Consider the following 17,324-nt stretch of genomic DNA (forward strand, 5'->3'; position numbering starts at 1 on the left):
AATGCAATACAAACCAAGAACATCCTACTATCACGCTCAGACAGCCACCACTTCAAACACCAATGAAGAGCTTTCTGAAATGTGAATGGACGTTCTCATCCGGTTAGCCTTCAGTCCAACGATACTGCCTCAGAACCCCCCCCCAAGACCTTCTCCATTTCAAAAAGTGGTATGATTCTGGGTGGCAAAATCTGGAGCTTCCACTTCACGAGGGCTTTGTCTTCTTTCCACTTTCTTCGTGTGAATTTCTTGTTTTCTCTTTATCACAATGCAGTTGTTGTGTCTTTCATTGCAATAAATGGGAACATTATATCAGCCTTGTGGTAATGCATATCTCTTGAATAATCAAATTCCTCAAAAATATCATGGATATAAATTGCCCAAATGAGCTGCAGTAATATAAAAAAATTGTGCATTTAGCCCTGGTATTGGCAATGCATCTTTCAAGCAGGAAAATGCATTTTCCTTTCTAAGAACTCACTGTTGAACCCTTCAACTTTTTCAAATTTCCAGCCACAATCTACAAAAAGGTCTTTACAATGCTCACATGCACATGGAAACCGTCCAGGCTGCTGTCCAGATCGATTTGTGACAGCATTCAAGGAGCTGACAGTTTTGTGGTTTTCATTCCTTTGGATCAGTCAGGTGATTTTGATACTGTTGACGACGTCAATCTGGTCATCAGGCTCCACAAGATAGTACCTTTAACCACATGTCTAAGTAGATTCCTGAAAGACCATGCTCCAACAGTGTGTCCTCTATCTCTATTTCAAAACAATTTAAAGCAGGGATCATCAATGATGGTCATTTCGGTTCCATTTGATGCCCAAGTTGCCCCTGCTTTATCTGCTCTCTCAAGTTCACCATCTATGCAATTACTTTACATAGCTAATGAGCGCTGAAAATGTACAAGCCTTGCCCCATCCAACCAAAGCACATCAAATCAGGGTCTTTATTACACCTATTTAATGTGAACAATTTTATTCTTTAGAAAAACTCAGCCTCTGTGCAAACAACCCCACCTCAGGGTTTACTGCTTCCACTTTACATAATTCAATTGAAATCACCATATTGCAAGTCTTGTTTGTGGAAGGGGGGTCTGCTTCGTGAACACGTTCTTACTCAATGGCCAATACTGAAAGTCTTTCAGTGCAAATAAAACAAGCTTTTTCACTACAATGTGTCTCGTATTTGCTCGAGGTAGAGCAATTAGCGTTGAGAACTCCTAACCGGACTTTTCTTGCCACATAAATTAAAAATGAAAAGTAAAACAGTTTCACATAAGTGAGCAGATTCAAAGCACCACAGCATCAGCGTGAAGCAGCACACAAAAGGAAAAAGAAGTCTGCTCGCAGTCAAACATATCGGCAAAAGTGCAATTAGCCAAGTAACAGGGGTGATGTCTAAGGCGGTAACTAAACCACCCCAAGGAGGGACAAATGTAAAGCATTTACCAACGATAATAAAGGACTTGTGAAGGGCAAGCCCATGAATGAGTGATAGTGATGGGCGTGCAGTGGGTGTGGTTAAAATCCCAGATACATAACACGTCGGAAAAGCAGCACTTGCGCACTGCTAAGCTCGGCCTAAAAATGATACTAATTGCACCAACTTTGAAAAGATGACTAGTTTATGTATGGAGCGTTAACATGACTCTTAAAAGTCAATGTAAGAGCACTTGGAAGGGGTGGGAAGAAAAAAAGGAAATAAGCCAGGAGGTCGAAGAACAGTGATTATTTTAGTTGTTGTAGTTTAAGGATCAGGATCGTGTAAGTTTGTTATCACCCGTATGTGTGGAGCAAGCAGCTCTGAACAGGAAGCTTTTCGGGCCTTTCCTGAAAAGTAATGCTGGATGAAGATAATTTCAGAGGTGGACCAAGTAACTTTAAGGCTCTTCCTCCATGTCTTTTTTGGGGGATTGATTAGGACAAGGAGAGCTGATTTGGATAATCGAAGGCTCCTTGTGGAGTGGTGGAGAGTGACCAGATTACGCAAATAAATTAGACCATTGACAATGAGGCTGCAGTAAGAAGGTTCTGAACAAAAGGGAAGTTTAGCTATTGGTTCTGAACCCAGAAGCTGCCAGTTCATGTCAAGACTTCTTCACTTGCTCAAACTGGCCGACTCCATGAAAAGAAGTACTGAACAATGTTACAGACACTCGAAAGTAACACTCCAGGTTAGTTTGCGAATCCATAAAGTAGCCTATACCAAAGGTTCCAAGGATGTCTGAGCTGTAACTTGTTGCTTTTAATAAGCATAAAATGCACAAGGTTCCTAGGTACCAAGGTTTCAAGCAATATGCACTTACCAGTGGAGTATCATCCATCTTCTACTGGGAGAACCAGGACGTACCAGAAGGACGTATGAACCTGCGGCCTCTCACTATCCCGCTTTGAGTTGTTTTTAATGCTTGACAAGTGTGCAGCTATGGCTAGCGTACATTTTTTACAACAAAGAAATGTCACCCTCAGTTCTCAAAGAAGCAAGCTGAGGTGTCTGTACGTCAAAAAGTGCAACAAGCTTTGTCCTCTCTCTGCTTACATCTTGAATGCCCTTTCCCAAGATGGGACACTACCAAACTCGTGACTCCCCTTAGCCCAGCAATGTTTCATTCACTTCGAAGGAGAGGAGGGCATTTTGAGAGATGCTTCCACAGGCACATCTATGCACCAGCACATATATTAAAGTGTGGGAATTAGAGATGGTAATGTTCAGAAGTACTGGTACCGGAATCCTATTTATGCCTGGGAAGGGACAGGCTGAGGCCCAATACAGCCAAGTCTTTCACTGAAAGAGACCTAAAGAGTCCTTGAAATCATGTTTTGCAAATAACCCCCACCTGCTCTCACCAGTGACCCCCTTTAGCCCTGGAAACAGAGACCTCAGCGTACAGAGCACAGAACTATTTGGAGCAAAGGTATGACCACGTTTCTCAACTAGACTACACTGGAATAGCCATGTGCGTATTATATACAAACAAATACGCATCAGAACAAAGGAAAACTGCTTTCCACCCCTTTAATACGCCTCCTTTGTAATGCTTAGGAGTTGAACAAGTCTGCGAAACAAAGGATTTAGCACAAAAAACGTGGGTTTTCGCATATCAAACACTGGTTATTGTTTAAGAAAGGATATTAAAAATGTAAGCTATGGGATACGTATTTTATGTGGTTTGTAGTGCATGTACCCACCACCTCTGCCCCGCCCCCCCTTTCCTTCATGAACAGGCTCTCCCTTCTAATAAGTGTGTGGCCACGAGAAGCAGCTGCTGTGTGTGCACATACATGTAGCTTTACGGAGATGCACAGTGACTTTCTGCCACTGCTCTAGTTCTCGCAGTGGTCTCGTGACACTGCTCCCCAGATGTGCCTTAACCCGGCTACTTAACAAAGAGAGAGGGAACCTGGAGAGGATATCAGCCTTTATGCAGAGTAAAGAACTGAAGAGGCAGCCCAAGGGAAGGCGCTTGTTAAATCAAACGCTCTTAACGTGCATTAAGTGGCCATCACTCCCAGGAGCCCGTGCTGTGCTTGAAATTACACCCAGTTATCTCAGCCAACCAGCTGAGCGAAAGTGCGCGGCGGTGGGGTGGGGGCTGGGAGGTCCTTGCTGGCATAGCTGTGCAGTCCTTCCAACACACCTCGGCGCAGCCAAGCAGAGCACGCATTTCAACAGCAAAAACACGGAGCTGTGAGGCGCCAATGGAGTAAGAAACATATGTATAAGAAAGTAAATATATCTTCCCTAGTGGTGGTTTTTTTTCAAGGTGAACATGTGCTTCAAGAGAGTACACGTCTCCTGCTCGCCGGCTCACATCTGGGTTTCAGGCAGGCCAGCTCCAGAGAGGAGGATGGGGCAGGATGGGGCATGAAGGGGGGCAGCACAGAGGCGCACGCGGCTCTGCAGTCAGGACCACAGATCCCCACCCCAGGAGGGAGAGAAGGGTGCACGCGGCGCTTCCTGCTACTTGATGCAGCCAATGGGAGAGACCCGACAGCACCGGGACATGGCGCGAGCTCCTCCTCTGTCCCATCATCCAGCAAGGCCCCCTGGGGGCTAAAGTCAGCACTGGGGAGTATTGAAAACCAGCCCAGTCAGTAGCGCAGCAAACGTGCCATGGGCCTTAGTTCAGAGCATAAAGCATTGTCAAGGCGACTGTACTAACAGGCAATGCAGGCTCTACAGACTGCTGTGTTCTATTCTCTCCGAGCTAACATGTATGTTGATCTTTGTCTGAGGTCATGTGTTTCTGCCAACGATCTTCTCTGCAGGAGCCCCCATGTCTAGGAGGTTCAGGACCATAGAAAGTGGCTTGAATTTCAGGCTAGTATGATTTACTAACCTGAAGGAGAGGTCTAGTAATCTGACCACAGAGCTGATCATATGATAACGAAAGGTTAAGAGGGTGAAGAGAAGCAGACGGGATTTAAAATCTCTACGAGGGCAAATGTTATAATGCTACTCCAACCTCTACAAGGCGCAGGGGCATCTGCTGCTTCCGTGGTGATGCGAGCAACTGGTACTCAGAGTCTAATCTCGTTATCGTCAGATCAGCTGTGGTAGAGATTGTATTACATACTCCCGACCCAAAAATAAGGCCAAAAAACAGTTTGACCTGCACAATGGGTGGGGCTGACAACAAAGCGAGTGAGACCAACAGAAAAATAAGAGTCAATTAGCTTGACAGTATCAGAGTTTTCTGGCCTATCAGGTTGGATGTTAAAGTCGCCTAATAAGATAAATATATAGAAGCTTTCTGCAGATAAGGGGGAATTACTTCAATGGAATATTTAATGACATCACAGGAGGGGCCACGAGAGCGACCGACGAGTCCAAGGTTTACCTTGCTTTTAGAGTTATCAAGTTGGAAAAGAAGATTTATGATTTGCCAAATGCAGGGGATTCAAATACAGTAATTCTGAAACGAGATTTGCAGCCTCAGCCACGACGGCCATTCCAGCTCTGTAGTAGAGAATTATAGTTAAAATGCTAATCGTGGTTCTCTACTGCATGTTTTGGCAACGACCAAAGGTTCATTAAACTACCTGGAATTAAGACTGGGAGGGAGTGGGGTCTGTACAGTACAAGACGTGTCCATGAACACTCAACGGGAGTCACAGTTGGGAACATACCTGGAGGTTGGCGAAATAGGCTCGGGATGACAGGACTGGGGTGCTTGAATGAATCGTAAATCAAGGCTGGCACGCCCGGACAGGCAGGAGGCTTGCCTGGGGTTCATCTGCCACGTGTCGTGGCGGCATCTCTACTACTAAACGCACTTATGAGGCTGACGTCACATGAGAGGGGCCCACACCCACCCAGGCACAGTTGACGAAACAGAAAGAGGACTTTAAAAGCCGGACCCCACACTTCCAGTGTGGTGAGGCAGTACTGGGAAACACATGGTAAGTCATATAAACAGTCACATAAACATGACACATTAAAGAAATGAAGGTACACAAATCAAAATGTCCTAACGTAGCCTGCTCCCCTCTCCGACACGTGCACACTCTGGCCCATCCCAGGTTAAATAGCCTCATACACTAAAGATCCAACCAGACCCACACCTCAGACTTGCACACCTGAAATAAAAACATCTGAGTCGCCATAAATAGTACCATGTGACAGAGCAAAGTGCATCCATGTAAGGTTAAAGCAACTGCACCGACTGCTTGCTGGGTCGTCTTCGTTACTATGGTAACTACTAGGTAATGGTCTACTGCTCAAGTACTTGATTTTAAGGGGGTGCTGAGATACCTAAGGATACATTAATACAGTGAAGAATTTTGAATCAATCTAATGAATATGCAAATATATATGTATCAAACCGAGGGGTTGAGCATGCAGTGGTCGTCCCCAAAACGCTGGGATCTCCCTACACAGAGTGATGGAGCATTGTGAGCAGCACTTAGGGAGGTACCTGGAGAGGACACAGGCTCTGAGAGAAGAGAGGGTACAGTGGGAGTAAGAGGGAGGGGGGAGAAAGACCAGATTGTCAGGCAGGATTGGCAGAGAGAGAGATATGGGCAATAGTTTGAGTAGCTGAGTGGCGACATTAAGAGGGATCAATGCACGATACAAGATAGAATCATGGTACTTTGAGCGATAGTAGTGCTGGTGCCACTGAGCCCTCGGGGTCCAAGCCACTGGCTGCCCCTGTCCATGCAGCCCAGTCAGACCTCTGCTCGCTGAAGAGGTCATTCAGCAGCTCGCCTGTCACTGCACTTTGCGAATTCCACTCTGGGTCGGAACAGGACAGAAAGCATGCCTGGGCACCGTGACCCCCGTGAATGAATCAGAGAGCTAAAACAAGCCCCCGCCTGTAATCCAGGCCGGTCTTGTACTTGTAAAGACTCAGAATCACTCCAAGGTGGGAGACTGCATGCAGTTGTGCTTGCTGGAAGGAAGGTTTGTGGCCATATCAGGGACATTAACAGTAAGAAGCAGTTCACCAGAGCTTAAAACGGGCCCATACACTGACCTGCCAGACCAGCCCTTCGGACACGGCCAGATTGTCCTACGGGCCAGTCCGACCCGGACTCCATCTAATTTGGGGCAATGAGGCTGCGTGGCCACAATGGGTGGCTGTGCGGCGTCCTGTGGGAGGGGGGGGGTCCCTTTTAATGTGAGAGTCACGACGGCTTCACCTTCTGCCGGCCCCGGCGCCATGCATTCACACCCCACGAGCTGCAGCTAACTACTGGCGAGAAAGGCGGTCCGGAAGTGAATAAATTAAAGGGCACTCACAGGCCGTCGCGCAGCTCCTGGGTGTCGCTGGGCGTCCCGAGGGACCGCAGGCTTCTTTCCAAGGACGTCACTGTGGAGAGGAGACAGAATGAGCGGACAGACTCTTGCATTAAATAAAACAATCAGACCTTCTCATCACACCTCTGCAAATAACGAAATCAGGGACACAGCGGTCAGGGGAAGCCCTGGCCGGATACTGCCCATACTCCCTGCCTGGTTTCCTGAGGGTGTGCGCGAGCACCTCTTCGAGGCCTGCTTCGAGGCCTATTTTATTTCATTTTTACCCAAAGGGCACGGTTACCTTTCTTGAAGGGCACTGCTTTCTGCCTGAGGCTTTTTAAACCATGTTGTTGCATTCTAATAGTTAAGCACATGCCGAACTACCTTCTTTCAGAATGGCCTTTATTTCTTGCGTTATTCAAAAAAAAGTTAAAGTTTTACCAATGTTCTATCTCCTCACTCAGTGCAAAGCGGGACTGAGATGTTGAGTACTTCTCACTTTTAGGAGCCCCAATAAGGTGGCCAAGAAGTCATAATTGACCCCCTGGGTAGGGAAGATTATAACCCACTCAAAAACCAGCAGTCCCTAGGATTCTTTCCACTAGACCTGTGAGCTTGGTGCACTTCTGCAGCAGAACGTTTTTTCTGCAGCGGGTTAGCTACTTGCTACAGAGACCCTGCGCTCAATTTCAGTTTACTCTACCACATGGAACCCTGTAATCCCTGTATAAAAGCCTCTCTCTAATTTCCATTCTAGATGTGAATAGTGACATCGCTAGTCACCTGTAATAAAGAAATGATGTAGCTGCTCAACTGTAATAAATGATTACAGTTGAGTACCTATGTCACAATGCCGGCTTCCAAAGCGAGCTGCCGAATATCAAGGCAGATCACACAGCACCATTAAAGCTGGACTTTAAAATCGAAACAAATTTTCATTGTTGTGATCGTTTTTTCTAAAACAAAGTCATGGGGGCACATTATTCTGATTTTAACACAGTTTTGTAACAAATTTCTAACTGCTTTTTGATGTATTTAATTTTGCCTTTATTCTTCACATCTGCAATTGTACTATCGCTTAAGCGACGTAGTATGACTATGTATTAAAAGGAATAAAATACCCTCTGCGGTACGTTAAAAGGATACTACAAGTCACCTTGAAATTCCACAACCTTATAAAGGAAATCAGCCCTCTCCCTCGTTCATCCATATGGTCAGGGAACTCCTTTGTGACTTCCAACATCCTCATATTATGTATGTGGGGGGTACTTTATCCCATATATTATCTCACAGTCCCATTCCATGCAGAACATTAACCATGGCTTTCTTATACTATCTAACTAGACTGCTGAAACCAGGGATACTACAGAATATTTAAATAGCATTCACTTATCCGCCTCCAATCAAAGCTGTGCAGGTGAATCAAAAAGAAGATTCAGAAACTGCAGTGATCAGGGTGGACTGCACTTCACACTGCTCAGATTTTGTCCTGGACTAACTTGACACAACTGTTTCACCACCTTAGAACAGGGTTCATTCTCATTCTTTCAAGAGTAGCGCTCCTCACAGCTGCTGCTCGAGACCCCACCATATCACCCGAAGGCTGAGACAGGATTTGTCTGGCGGGGTCAGGCAAATCAATTTTAAGGAGGAGCCAACTTTGTAATGTTGAAAAAGACAGGAGCAAGCTCACATTAAGTTTCTGGCGTCCCAAATAAAATGTTTGAGGCACTATGGGCTAGTATTTGTGTAGGCATCCGTGATGATTCCAGGCTTTAATCGATGGGAACACACATGATATCTTCATCCACGAAGATCAGCCTAACTGGTAGCAGCATTTAATCATTCAAATTCATAAACTGATGTGTGATATTAAATTCTTCTAATGTCCTTTACTCTGCTGCTTATTCTAGTTCCCACCAAGTTAATTCTATCCCCAGACATCAGCAAATCAAAATGCCAGCCCTTGCTAATTTAATTCGGTTGTAGTATTTCTAAAGCGCAACATCAACACCACGGTCTGTTGGTGCTGAAAGATGAAGGAAGACAAGATATGGTCAACAGTGACTATTGCGTGAAACAAGAAGTTTTACGTTTCTTCCTGGACAGAGGGTAGGAGGAGGTAGTTTTTAATTCTGAAGGCAGGTTATTCCGTAACCGGGAAGCCAGAACAAAAAAAACACAATGAGAAGAGTTTTTGAAAAAATGTGAATTTATTAGATTTAATGAGGCTGACTAAAGAGCACAAGTGGTAACAGACCTTGTTATTTTGGCTCCCAGGAAATCTGGGTTCTATCCAAAAAGACATTTATGTGTCACATAAAAGGTTTTAAAATTAATTCTCTTATGATTGGGCTACCAATGTCTTTTTTGAGGCAGGTTTCGCTGTAGTGTAATGGGGAAGGGAAACCAGCAGCCCAGAGACTTGATTTTTAATTGTTTGCCTTAGTATATTCAATCACCTGATACAGAGACTTCAGAGTGAGGTACAGTTGTTCAACCTGGAGCCTGTGATCGCAGCCACTGAAGTTCTTCCACCCTCCACAGAGAGAAGAGGAAGGATTTGTCTCACCTTGTGCATGTGCAGAGTACAGAAGGAGGCTGCATCACAGAACTCAGAAGACATCTTGAGTTTGAACTCTAGTTCAATAACAAGGCTTCAAACATTGGGTGATGTAAGGAGCCAAGGGCAGCTGGCCAGAGACATCTAGCCGAAGAATAATTCCTCATCACTGAGACTTGAGCTTTTCCCATAGTGATTTTTAAATAATTGTTGCTCTCTAGCTTTTGACACCACTAAGCTAGAGAGCAACTTAGCTTGTATTGTGATTAGCATTAGTCCTTTTCAGACAGAATATAGGGCGTCATATCTGCATATGTGCAGAATTTCCATCCAAATCTTCTAATTAAGTGTGCAGAGGGTAGGACATACACATTCAAGTAGTAAGGGGAAATGATAGATCCTTCAGAAGCACCAGTATGTACAGTGGAAGGGGGAGACATATGTTTTTAAAAGTTCTCTGGGATCTGTCTCTCAAGAAAAAGAACCATGACAGAGCAGTCCCTGCAGTTCCACAACTAGAAAGTCTAGGATCAGAGTATCATGGTCAACAAGTCTAACAAAATAAGAGCATTCGTGCTGCAATCAGTAGCCAGGCAAACATTATACAAGACCGCCACTAATGAGGTCAGTGCTTTTATTTGAACGATAACACTCTTATGCCCTTAACACCCGCTCCGCACCCAAGCACGCCATCGAGCTCTGGGAACTGCTCGACTCCACCTCCCCAGACATAGCCTTCCTGACCGAAACCTGGTGGAACGACTCCTCGGCACCCGACATCGCAATAGCCATCCCGGACGGCTACAAGATCATCCGAAGGGACCGCACCAACTGAATCGGAGGAGGAATAGCCATCGCCCACAAATCCACCCTCAAGGTCTACACCCACACTGACGACACCCTCAAGACCGCCGAACACCTTCACTTCCGCATCCACACCGACCCAAACACCACTCTCAGAGGAACGCTCATCTACAGACCTCCCGGACCGCGAATCCATCGCCGACCTCACCAGCACCCACGCACTCACTTCAACGGATTACATCCTCCTCGGGGACCTAAATTTCCACCTGGAGAACAACAACGACACCAACTCCACTACTCTGATCGACAACCTCACAAACCACGGCCTCAGACAACTCGTAAACACACCAACCCACATCGCCGGACACTCCCTTGACCCCATCTTCTCCTCAAGCGCCCACGTCACCTTCAACCACACCACCGTACTCCACTGGACCGACCACCACTGCATCCACTTCACCTACAAGAAACATACCGAGCACCATCGCACCCAACAACCAACCCGCCGATGCTGGAGCAAAGTTACCGAAGACCAGCTTACCAACACCCTCGCCCAGAACCCACCCTCCGACCCCACGATCCAGACACCGCCGCCCACAACCTCACTCGGTGGATCAACGATTGCGCCAACATCCTCGCGCCACTCAAGAAACCCACCAACAACCAAGCCAGAAGAAAAGCCGCCTGGTTCACCGACGAGCTCCTAAACTCCAAGTGCGACTGTCGAAAACTACAAAAGGAATGGCTCCTCAAACACACACCTGACAGCCTCACAGCCCACAAGGACGCCACCCGCAGACACCACCAACTCATCAGACAAGCCAAACGATCCCACTTCAAAGACCGCCTGGACAACAACGCACATGACAGCAAAGAGCTCTTCAGCATCGTAAAAGAACTCTCCAACCCCAGCGCCAACATCAACAACATCCCTCCATCCCAAGAACTCTGCAACGCACTGTCCACCTTCCTCCACCGAAAGATCGCCGACATCCACGACAGCCTCAACGGCACTTCCACACCAGACCCCACCCCCGAAAGCTCCACCTGTGCAAACCGCCTGACCTCCTGGACCAACGTCAACGACACAGAGACACGCAAGATCATGAACTCCATCCACTCAGGATCTCTGTCAGACCCCTGCCCCCACCACGTATACAACAAGGCCGACTCCACCATCGCCCCCCAACTACGGAAGGCCATCAACATCTCCTTTGAAACAGCGACCTTTCCGGAAAGTTGGAAGCACGCCGAAATCCGCGCCCTCCTCAGAAGCCCAAAGCAGACCCCAACGAAGAACTTCCGACCAATCTCCCTACTCCCCTTCCCCGCGAAGGTGATTGAAAAAATAGTCAACACACAACTAACCAGCCACCTCGAAGACAACAACATCCTGGCTCCCTCCCAATCCGGCTTCAGACGAAACCACAGCACTGAGACCGCCCTTCTCACCGCAACAGACGACATCAGACGTCAAATGGACAATGGCGAAACATCAGCCCTCATCCTCCTGGACCTATCTGCCGCCTTCGACACAGTCTGCCACCGCACCCTGAAAACACGCCTCCACGAAACCGGAATCCAAGGAAAAGCCCTCGACTGGATCATCTCATTCCTCTCCGGCAGAACCCAGAGAGTCCGCCTCCCCCCCTTCTGCTCCGAAGCCATCGACATCATCTGCGGCGTCCCCCAAGGCTCATCCCTCAGCCCGACGCTGTTCAACATCTACATGGCCCCCCTAGCACAAGTAGCCCAACAACACAACCTCAACATTCTCACCTACGCCGACGACACCCAGCTCATCCTCTCGCTCACCAAAGACCCGCGCACAGCCAAAACCAACCTCCACGAGGGAATGGAATCCATCGCCGAATGGATGAAAAGCAGCCGTCTGAAACTCAATTCAGACAAAACTGAGGTCCTCATCCTAGGACCCACCCCCTCCGCCTGCGACAACACCTGGTGGCCCACCGCACTTGGAACCCCACCGACACCAACCAACCACGCACGCAACCTGGGCTTCGTCCTCGACTCCTCCCTCACCATGTCCAAACAGGTCAACGCAGTCTCCTCCTCCTGCTACAACACACTCCGCATGCTCCGTAGGATCTTCAAGTGGATCCCGACAGAAACAAAAAGAACGGTGACACAAGCCCTCGTCAGCAGCAGGCTAGACTACGGCAATGCACTCTACACAGGCATCCCAGCAAAAGACCTACTACGCCTCCAACGCATCCAAAACGCCTCCGCCCGACTGATCCTCGACATACCCCGCCGCAGCCTCATCTCCCACCACCTGAGAAACCTTCACTGGCTCCCCGTGGACAAGAGGATCGCATTCAAGCTTCTTACCCACGCTCACAAAGCACTCCACAACACCGGACCAACCTACCTGAACAACAGACTCAACTTCTACACCCCCACCCGTCAGCTCCGCTCCGCAAACTTCGCCCTCGCCGTCGTCCCCCGCATCCAACGAAAAACCTCCGGCGGCAGATCCTTCTCATACCTCGCCACCAAAACCTGGAACTCGCTCCCTCCCAACCTGCGACAGACCCAAGACCTACTCACCTTCAGAAGACTCCTCAAGACATGGCTCTTCGATCAGTATCATCAGCTCCCCCCACCCCCCCCAAGCACCTTGAAACCCTTGCGGGTACGTAGAGCGCTTTACAAATTCAATGATTGATTGATATGCGTCATCGAGAACACAATGTTCCACAAGGAAAGGTGATAACTGCTTAGGTACCGAGCTTTCAGAATTTTTGCTGTAGCTAGCAGAAGGGTAATCAGTCGATAATTGGACATTCTTTCAGGATTTAGATTAGACCTTTTTCAAAATGGGTTTGACTATCTCCAATTCGAGTTCAGGTGGGACTATGCTTGAACTTGAGGAACGATCAACCACCCAAAGAATAGTCTTTGCTAGTTCCGGGATCTCCACATCTACAATTTCTTTTTATAGGAAGTGGGTCAATGGGAGAGCCCGATTTACAGTTCTTTATAAGCTGCTGTATGGTCTCAAGTGAACAACTATGGGACTGAGTCAGAGAATACATGAATGTTTCTCGGGACGAGTGTTAGTGAAAGCTGAGGAACTAACTTGTACAGTGGTGCATACTGGAGCAATCTTGTCTGCAAAGTGATTGGCTAGTTCTTTACAGAACATCTGGGTAAATACAGATCGAGGGGTAAATATGAAGCACTCGAAAATGTATCAATACTTTTAAACTTTTGTTTTAGATTAGAGAAATAATTAAACAGTTTGTATAAAACTCCTCAAGGGTAGTTTAAATACCTGATTTTCAATAAGACATCAGTTTATCTTTATAAAACGTGTTAAGTTCAAAAGAGAGTTGAGATCGCCAGTTGCATTCAGCTTGCCTAACCTCAAGGTTTACTTTGTGTGGTTTTGCTCTGAACCAAGGTGAAGATTTAGATTTGTCTATGCATGTTTGTTTGAGAATTGGTGCTCAAGTATCCACAACTGAGAAGGACCAATGAATATAATCCGAGTAGCTGGAGGTGGGGCAATCAAGTAGTGAGGCGGGATGGAGAGGAGGCTTCTATCAGATGATTTTGGCTGTCCTTGTGCCATGGTCTGGACATAATCTATGGTTTAAGAATGGCCTATGTTTCTGCATATTTATAAGTTTGAATGTAATAAGAAAATGGTCTGTCCAAGCAAGTGGAGAAATCAGTATAGAAACAAAGTGATCTGGGGGAGTGCATAGTGTCTCTAGGCTGTGACCAGAAATGTGGGTAGGTGCGTCAATAAACTGATTCAAACCACAGCCACTACAATCGGTCAGTAGCCCGGCTGTCACTGTGTCTTATTTTTATCAAATGTAGAATGATGTCACCCAATATTAAGCAATGTTTTATTTTTTATCTGCCTGAAATTAAATCAATATATTCAAGGTTAAAAAAAAGCAGGAGAGGTTGAGGCAATAAATTAGCATTAATGAAATTGAGTAGTTAAAAGGAATTGTAAAAGAAGTTATCACATTTTCAGAATCCTTGAACATCAGGTATCGAGTGTTAAAAGCTTTGAAACAGTTTAAATGCCTACTTTCAGTCCTTGAAGGACATGTCTGGTAAAGGAGTAAAGTAACCCTGTTGTATATAATAGATGATACTCTTTCCTGCCCTCCTTTGAGCCAAGTCCGGATGATACAACGTACGTCTAACTCATGCAGAGGAGGTAGGCCAGCTATTCTGGCGGCATCTTTAAACCAGGGATGTACAGTGACTAGTCCACATTCAATATCTTCTAATGGGCTGTTTCGGTACTCAGTAATAATGGACAATGTGCAACATTTGCTCGTGTCTGTTTCATAAGCTGAGATTCAAACCAACTCTCAGTAGGGGATATTGCTAGAAAAATATTTAAAGATGCCAGAGTAGTAGGAGGTTTAGTTGTGAGTGTAAAAGGTGAGGTCCTAAGAGAATGCAGTGCTACAAAGGAGTAAATTATCTTGGTTGTAATAAAATAATTGAACATTTTAGTTCGTGGTTGCAGACCGGCCTAGCGCCCGGCCCCTGGTCCCAGTCAGACCTAGATGGGTTGGCCTTTGGTGCAGAAACACAAGCTGCTTATTTAAACAGAGGGTGAGTGCACGAGCCTTGCTTACCCTTCCTTTCTAATACGGCAGCTCAGAGTGGGGGACAAATGTAATGGACAAAAGAGGGGGGTCTCTGCTCTGGGGCTCCCAAGATGCAGTCGCCTCTTAGAACCAATACATTAAGGTAGGATTTTAAGTGCGATCCCGATTCAGTCTGGCAGGAAGTGTTAAAGGCGAAAAAGACACACTCACAAGTTCACAGTTCGTTGTTTCAAGGCTTGGTACCAAAGATTTAGAAAGTGAGAAATAATAACAGCCTAAAGGACTCGGCTCAAGAGAACAAACAATCAGAGTAAACGTGCGAGGTCAAAACAGGTGACAAACTTAAAACAACACGTTTTTCAATCCTTCACCACTTTCATTCGCTGGAATCGACATTTGAATTATAAAGAGTCTCATCGGAGACAGGTTGATGAAATGCTACAAAGGTTTGTCATACAGTACAACTACATCAGGGGCTGTCAAAGAACAGTTAAAGCAACAAATTGATTTACGTGGAAATCAAAGATAGCATTTGGCAGAAAAGGAACACGCAGCTTAATCGCTATGGCTCTTTTCTCCTTACAAGTAGGCAAAATTACTGGAAAATACGATAATTTTCAAGAAAGAATCTCAATACACATATATACATATAGAAATTAAATAGCATAACAATATATACATCCAAAAAACGGCAGAGAGGTCTGACATGAGGTTCACACCTAGTCATGCTCTTCTTAAAGTATTCACAACTTGCAAGCGGATACATAAATATCTTTCAATGGGCAGACAAAACCCACAAAATGAACTCTGATATGCTTCAGCCATGTTTTACATTCAAAATAGAATTAAAATGCTTTGGGTTAGAAGGCCCTAGTGATGCGTACATCTGAATACCTTCCCTTCACTGAAGTGTCGTGGCAGAACAATGACATTTTTTTCATGCAGGAGATCTGTGCCACATGTCGCCCCACATGCCCTTCATGTCGTGTTTCCATTGCTCACCAAGAGACTGCTAACATCTATTGCGTGCTGGGCAGGCCTTTTTCACCGGCCCCACTGTAGAGACTACCTACAGGTTCTCCATGGCAAGTTGGTGCAGGAATGTATGACCGACATCCTCATTTCGCTTAATTGCATCCTGAAGCATAAACGTGCCTAGGAATGGAGGTGGGATCCCCTTGTTCCTCCCACCCACTCCATATGTGTACACAGCCCTTAAACAAGTGCTTTAAAAGGGATGTGTGTGTGTGTATGGGGGGTGGCCTGGTCGAGCTTGGAGTAGAATGCAGATTGTCAGAGCTCCTCTCTCCCGTGGGCCAAAAGCGACTTCCGTCTCGAACACCAGCATAGAAACATCCGGGGTGTCTCCTGCATGGGACGGCCTCCCCAGGAGAGCAGCGGGCGGCCTCTCAGCCACAACAGAGGACCGCACGGCCCCTGTCCCGGCTCTGATATGCAGGGCCATCTTACCTCAGCCCACACAGGAAAGAAGTACGCACCGGGGAAGAGCACAAAGCCAGGCCCCTTACAGCGGCCACCACAGCCACGGTCGGGCACGCCTTCCCCGCCTGGGGCCTAGGTTGGACCCGGGCCCCACGTGGTTGTGTCTCCCTCTATTAACTGGGGTGGAGGTCACGACTGGAGGAGGATTGAGTCCTCCCCCCACAGCCTTTTATTGGTGGCCCCGCTGCGCTACCACCAGCGCAGGGCCTACAGCCGAGAACCGGGGAGCGGCCACGGCCTGGATGACTGCAGGCTCTGAGCTGGGCCAGCCCCCTCGCGCCAGCAACTAAATGTCCTTCTCCGATCTTCCCTAGAGATTGAGAGAAGTAAAAGACCAAGGCTTGCCCCCCGCGGGAAACACGCTGCATCTTCGCCACTCTGAGAACCCGCGGCCCCTGGAGCACTTCACTGGCAGACTGGAATGTAATGAGGCAGATGACCAGGAAGTTCTCTGCCCTGTGACAGCAGGTAAGGGGTCCCCCCTACTTGTTCTGAAGGCAGCCCTTCGTTGGACCCTGGGGGACCCCTCAGGCAGAACCGGACTCCTTCAGACTGCGGCCCATGCAGCGCGACTAGAGACTGCCATTGCTCCTCCATGAGCTTCCACCCTGCTACTGACCTGACTGCTCATTGTCTGTGACCTGAGGATGTTCTGCTGGGGACCCCTCCTGCATCAACCAGACTTGGAGTTTTGGCTGAACCCCTTTTGGCCATCTGGGGACAGCTTGCAGGCCCTGCGCCTCAGCAGCGAGACTTGGTATTTGCTACTTACACCTGCCCTGACTGAACTCTAACACCACTGGCCCTCACAGACCTGTAGTGCGCCAACTACCTAGACAACTCCTTGACCCTCTCCGGCCTTAACCGCTCCGGCCTTGACTCCTTCCTCATGGGCAGAAACCTTATCGGATTCCTGCATTTACTCCATAGGTGGCTTGGCTGCCTGCCTTTCACCTCCCCTCTCCTGAGTGATTTGTGGGGGGGGGGGGGAGAGGGGGAGACCAACAGGCCCAACCACGCAGCGCCCTTGGAATTAATCAAGCCACCACCTCACTCACTATGCCCGGGGGCAAGACCTCTACGGACAGCTCAGTGAC

At 47.4% G+C, this 17,324-nt stretch overlaps 1 protein-coding gene across 3 annotated transcripts in view; it reads right to left on the reverse strand.

Annotated features, from left to right (window-relative positions):
- Nucleotides 1–17,324, reverse strand: part of TSNARE1 (t-SNARE domain containing 1) — a 738,845-nt gene that overhangs the window by 369,775 nt on the left and 351,746 nt on the right. For all 3 annotated transcript variants that reach the window (XM_069220840.1, XM_069220841.1, XM_069220842.1), the window contains one exon: nucleotides 6,751–6,820. In XM_069220840.1, coding sequence (XP_069076941.1) covers nucleotides 6,751–6,820 — 70 coding nt within the window. The remainder of the gene's footprint in view (nucleotides 1–6,750; nucleotides 6,821–17,324) is intronic.

Source organism: Pleurodeles waltl, chromosome 2_2, assembly GCF_031143425.1.
Source record: "Pleurodeles waltl isolate 20211129_DDA chromosome 2_2, aPleWal1.hap1.20221129, whole genome shotgun sequence".
Classification (NCBI taxonomy): Eukaryota; Metazoa; Chordata; class Amphibia; order Caudata; family Salamandridae; genus Pleurodeles; species Pleurodeles waltl.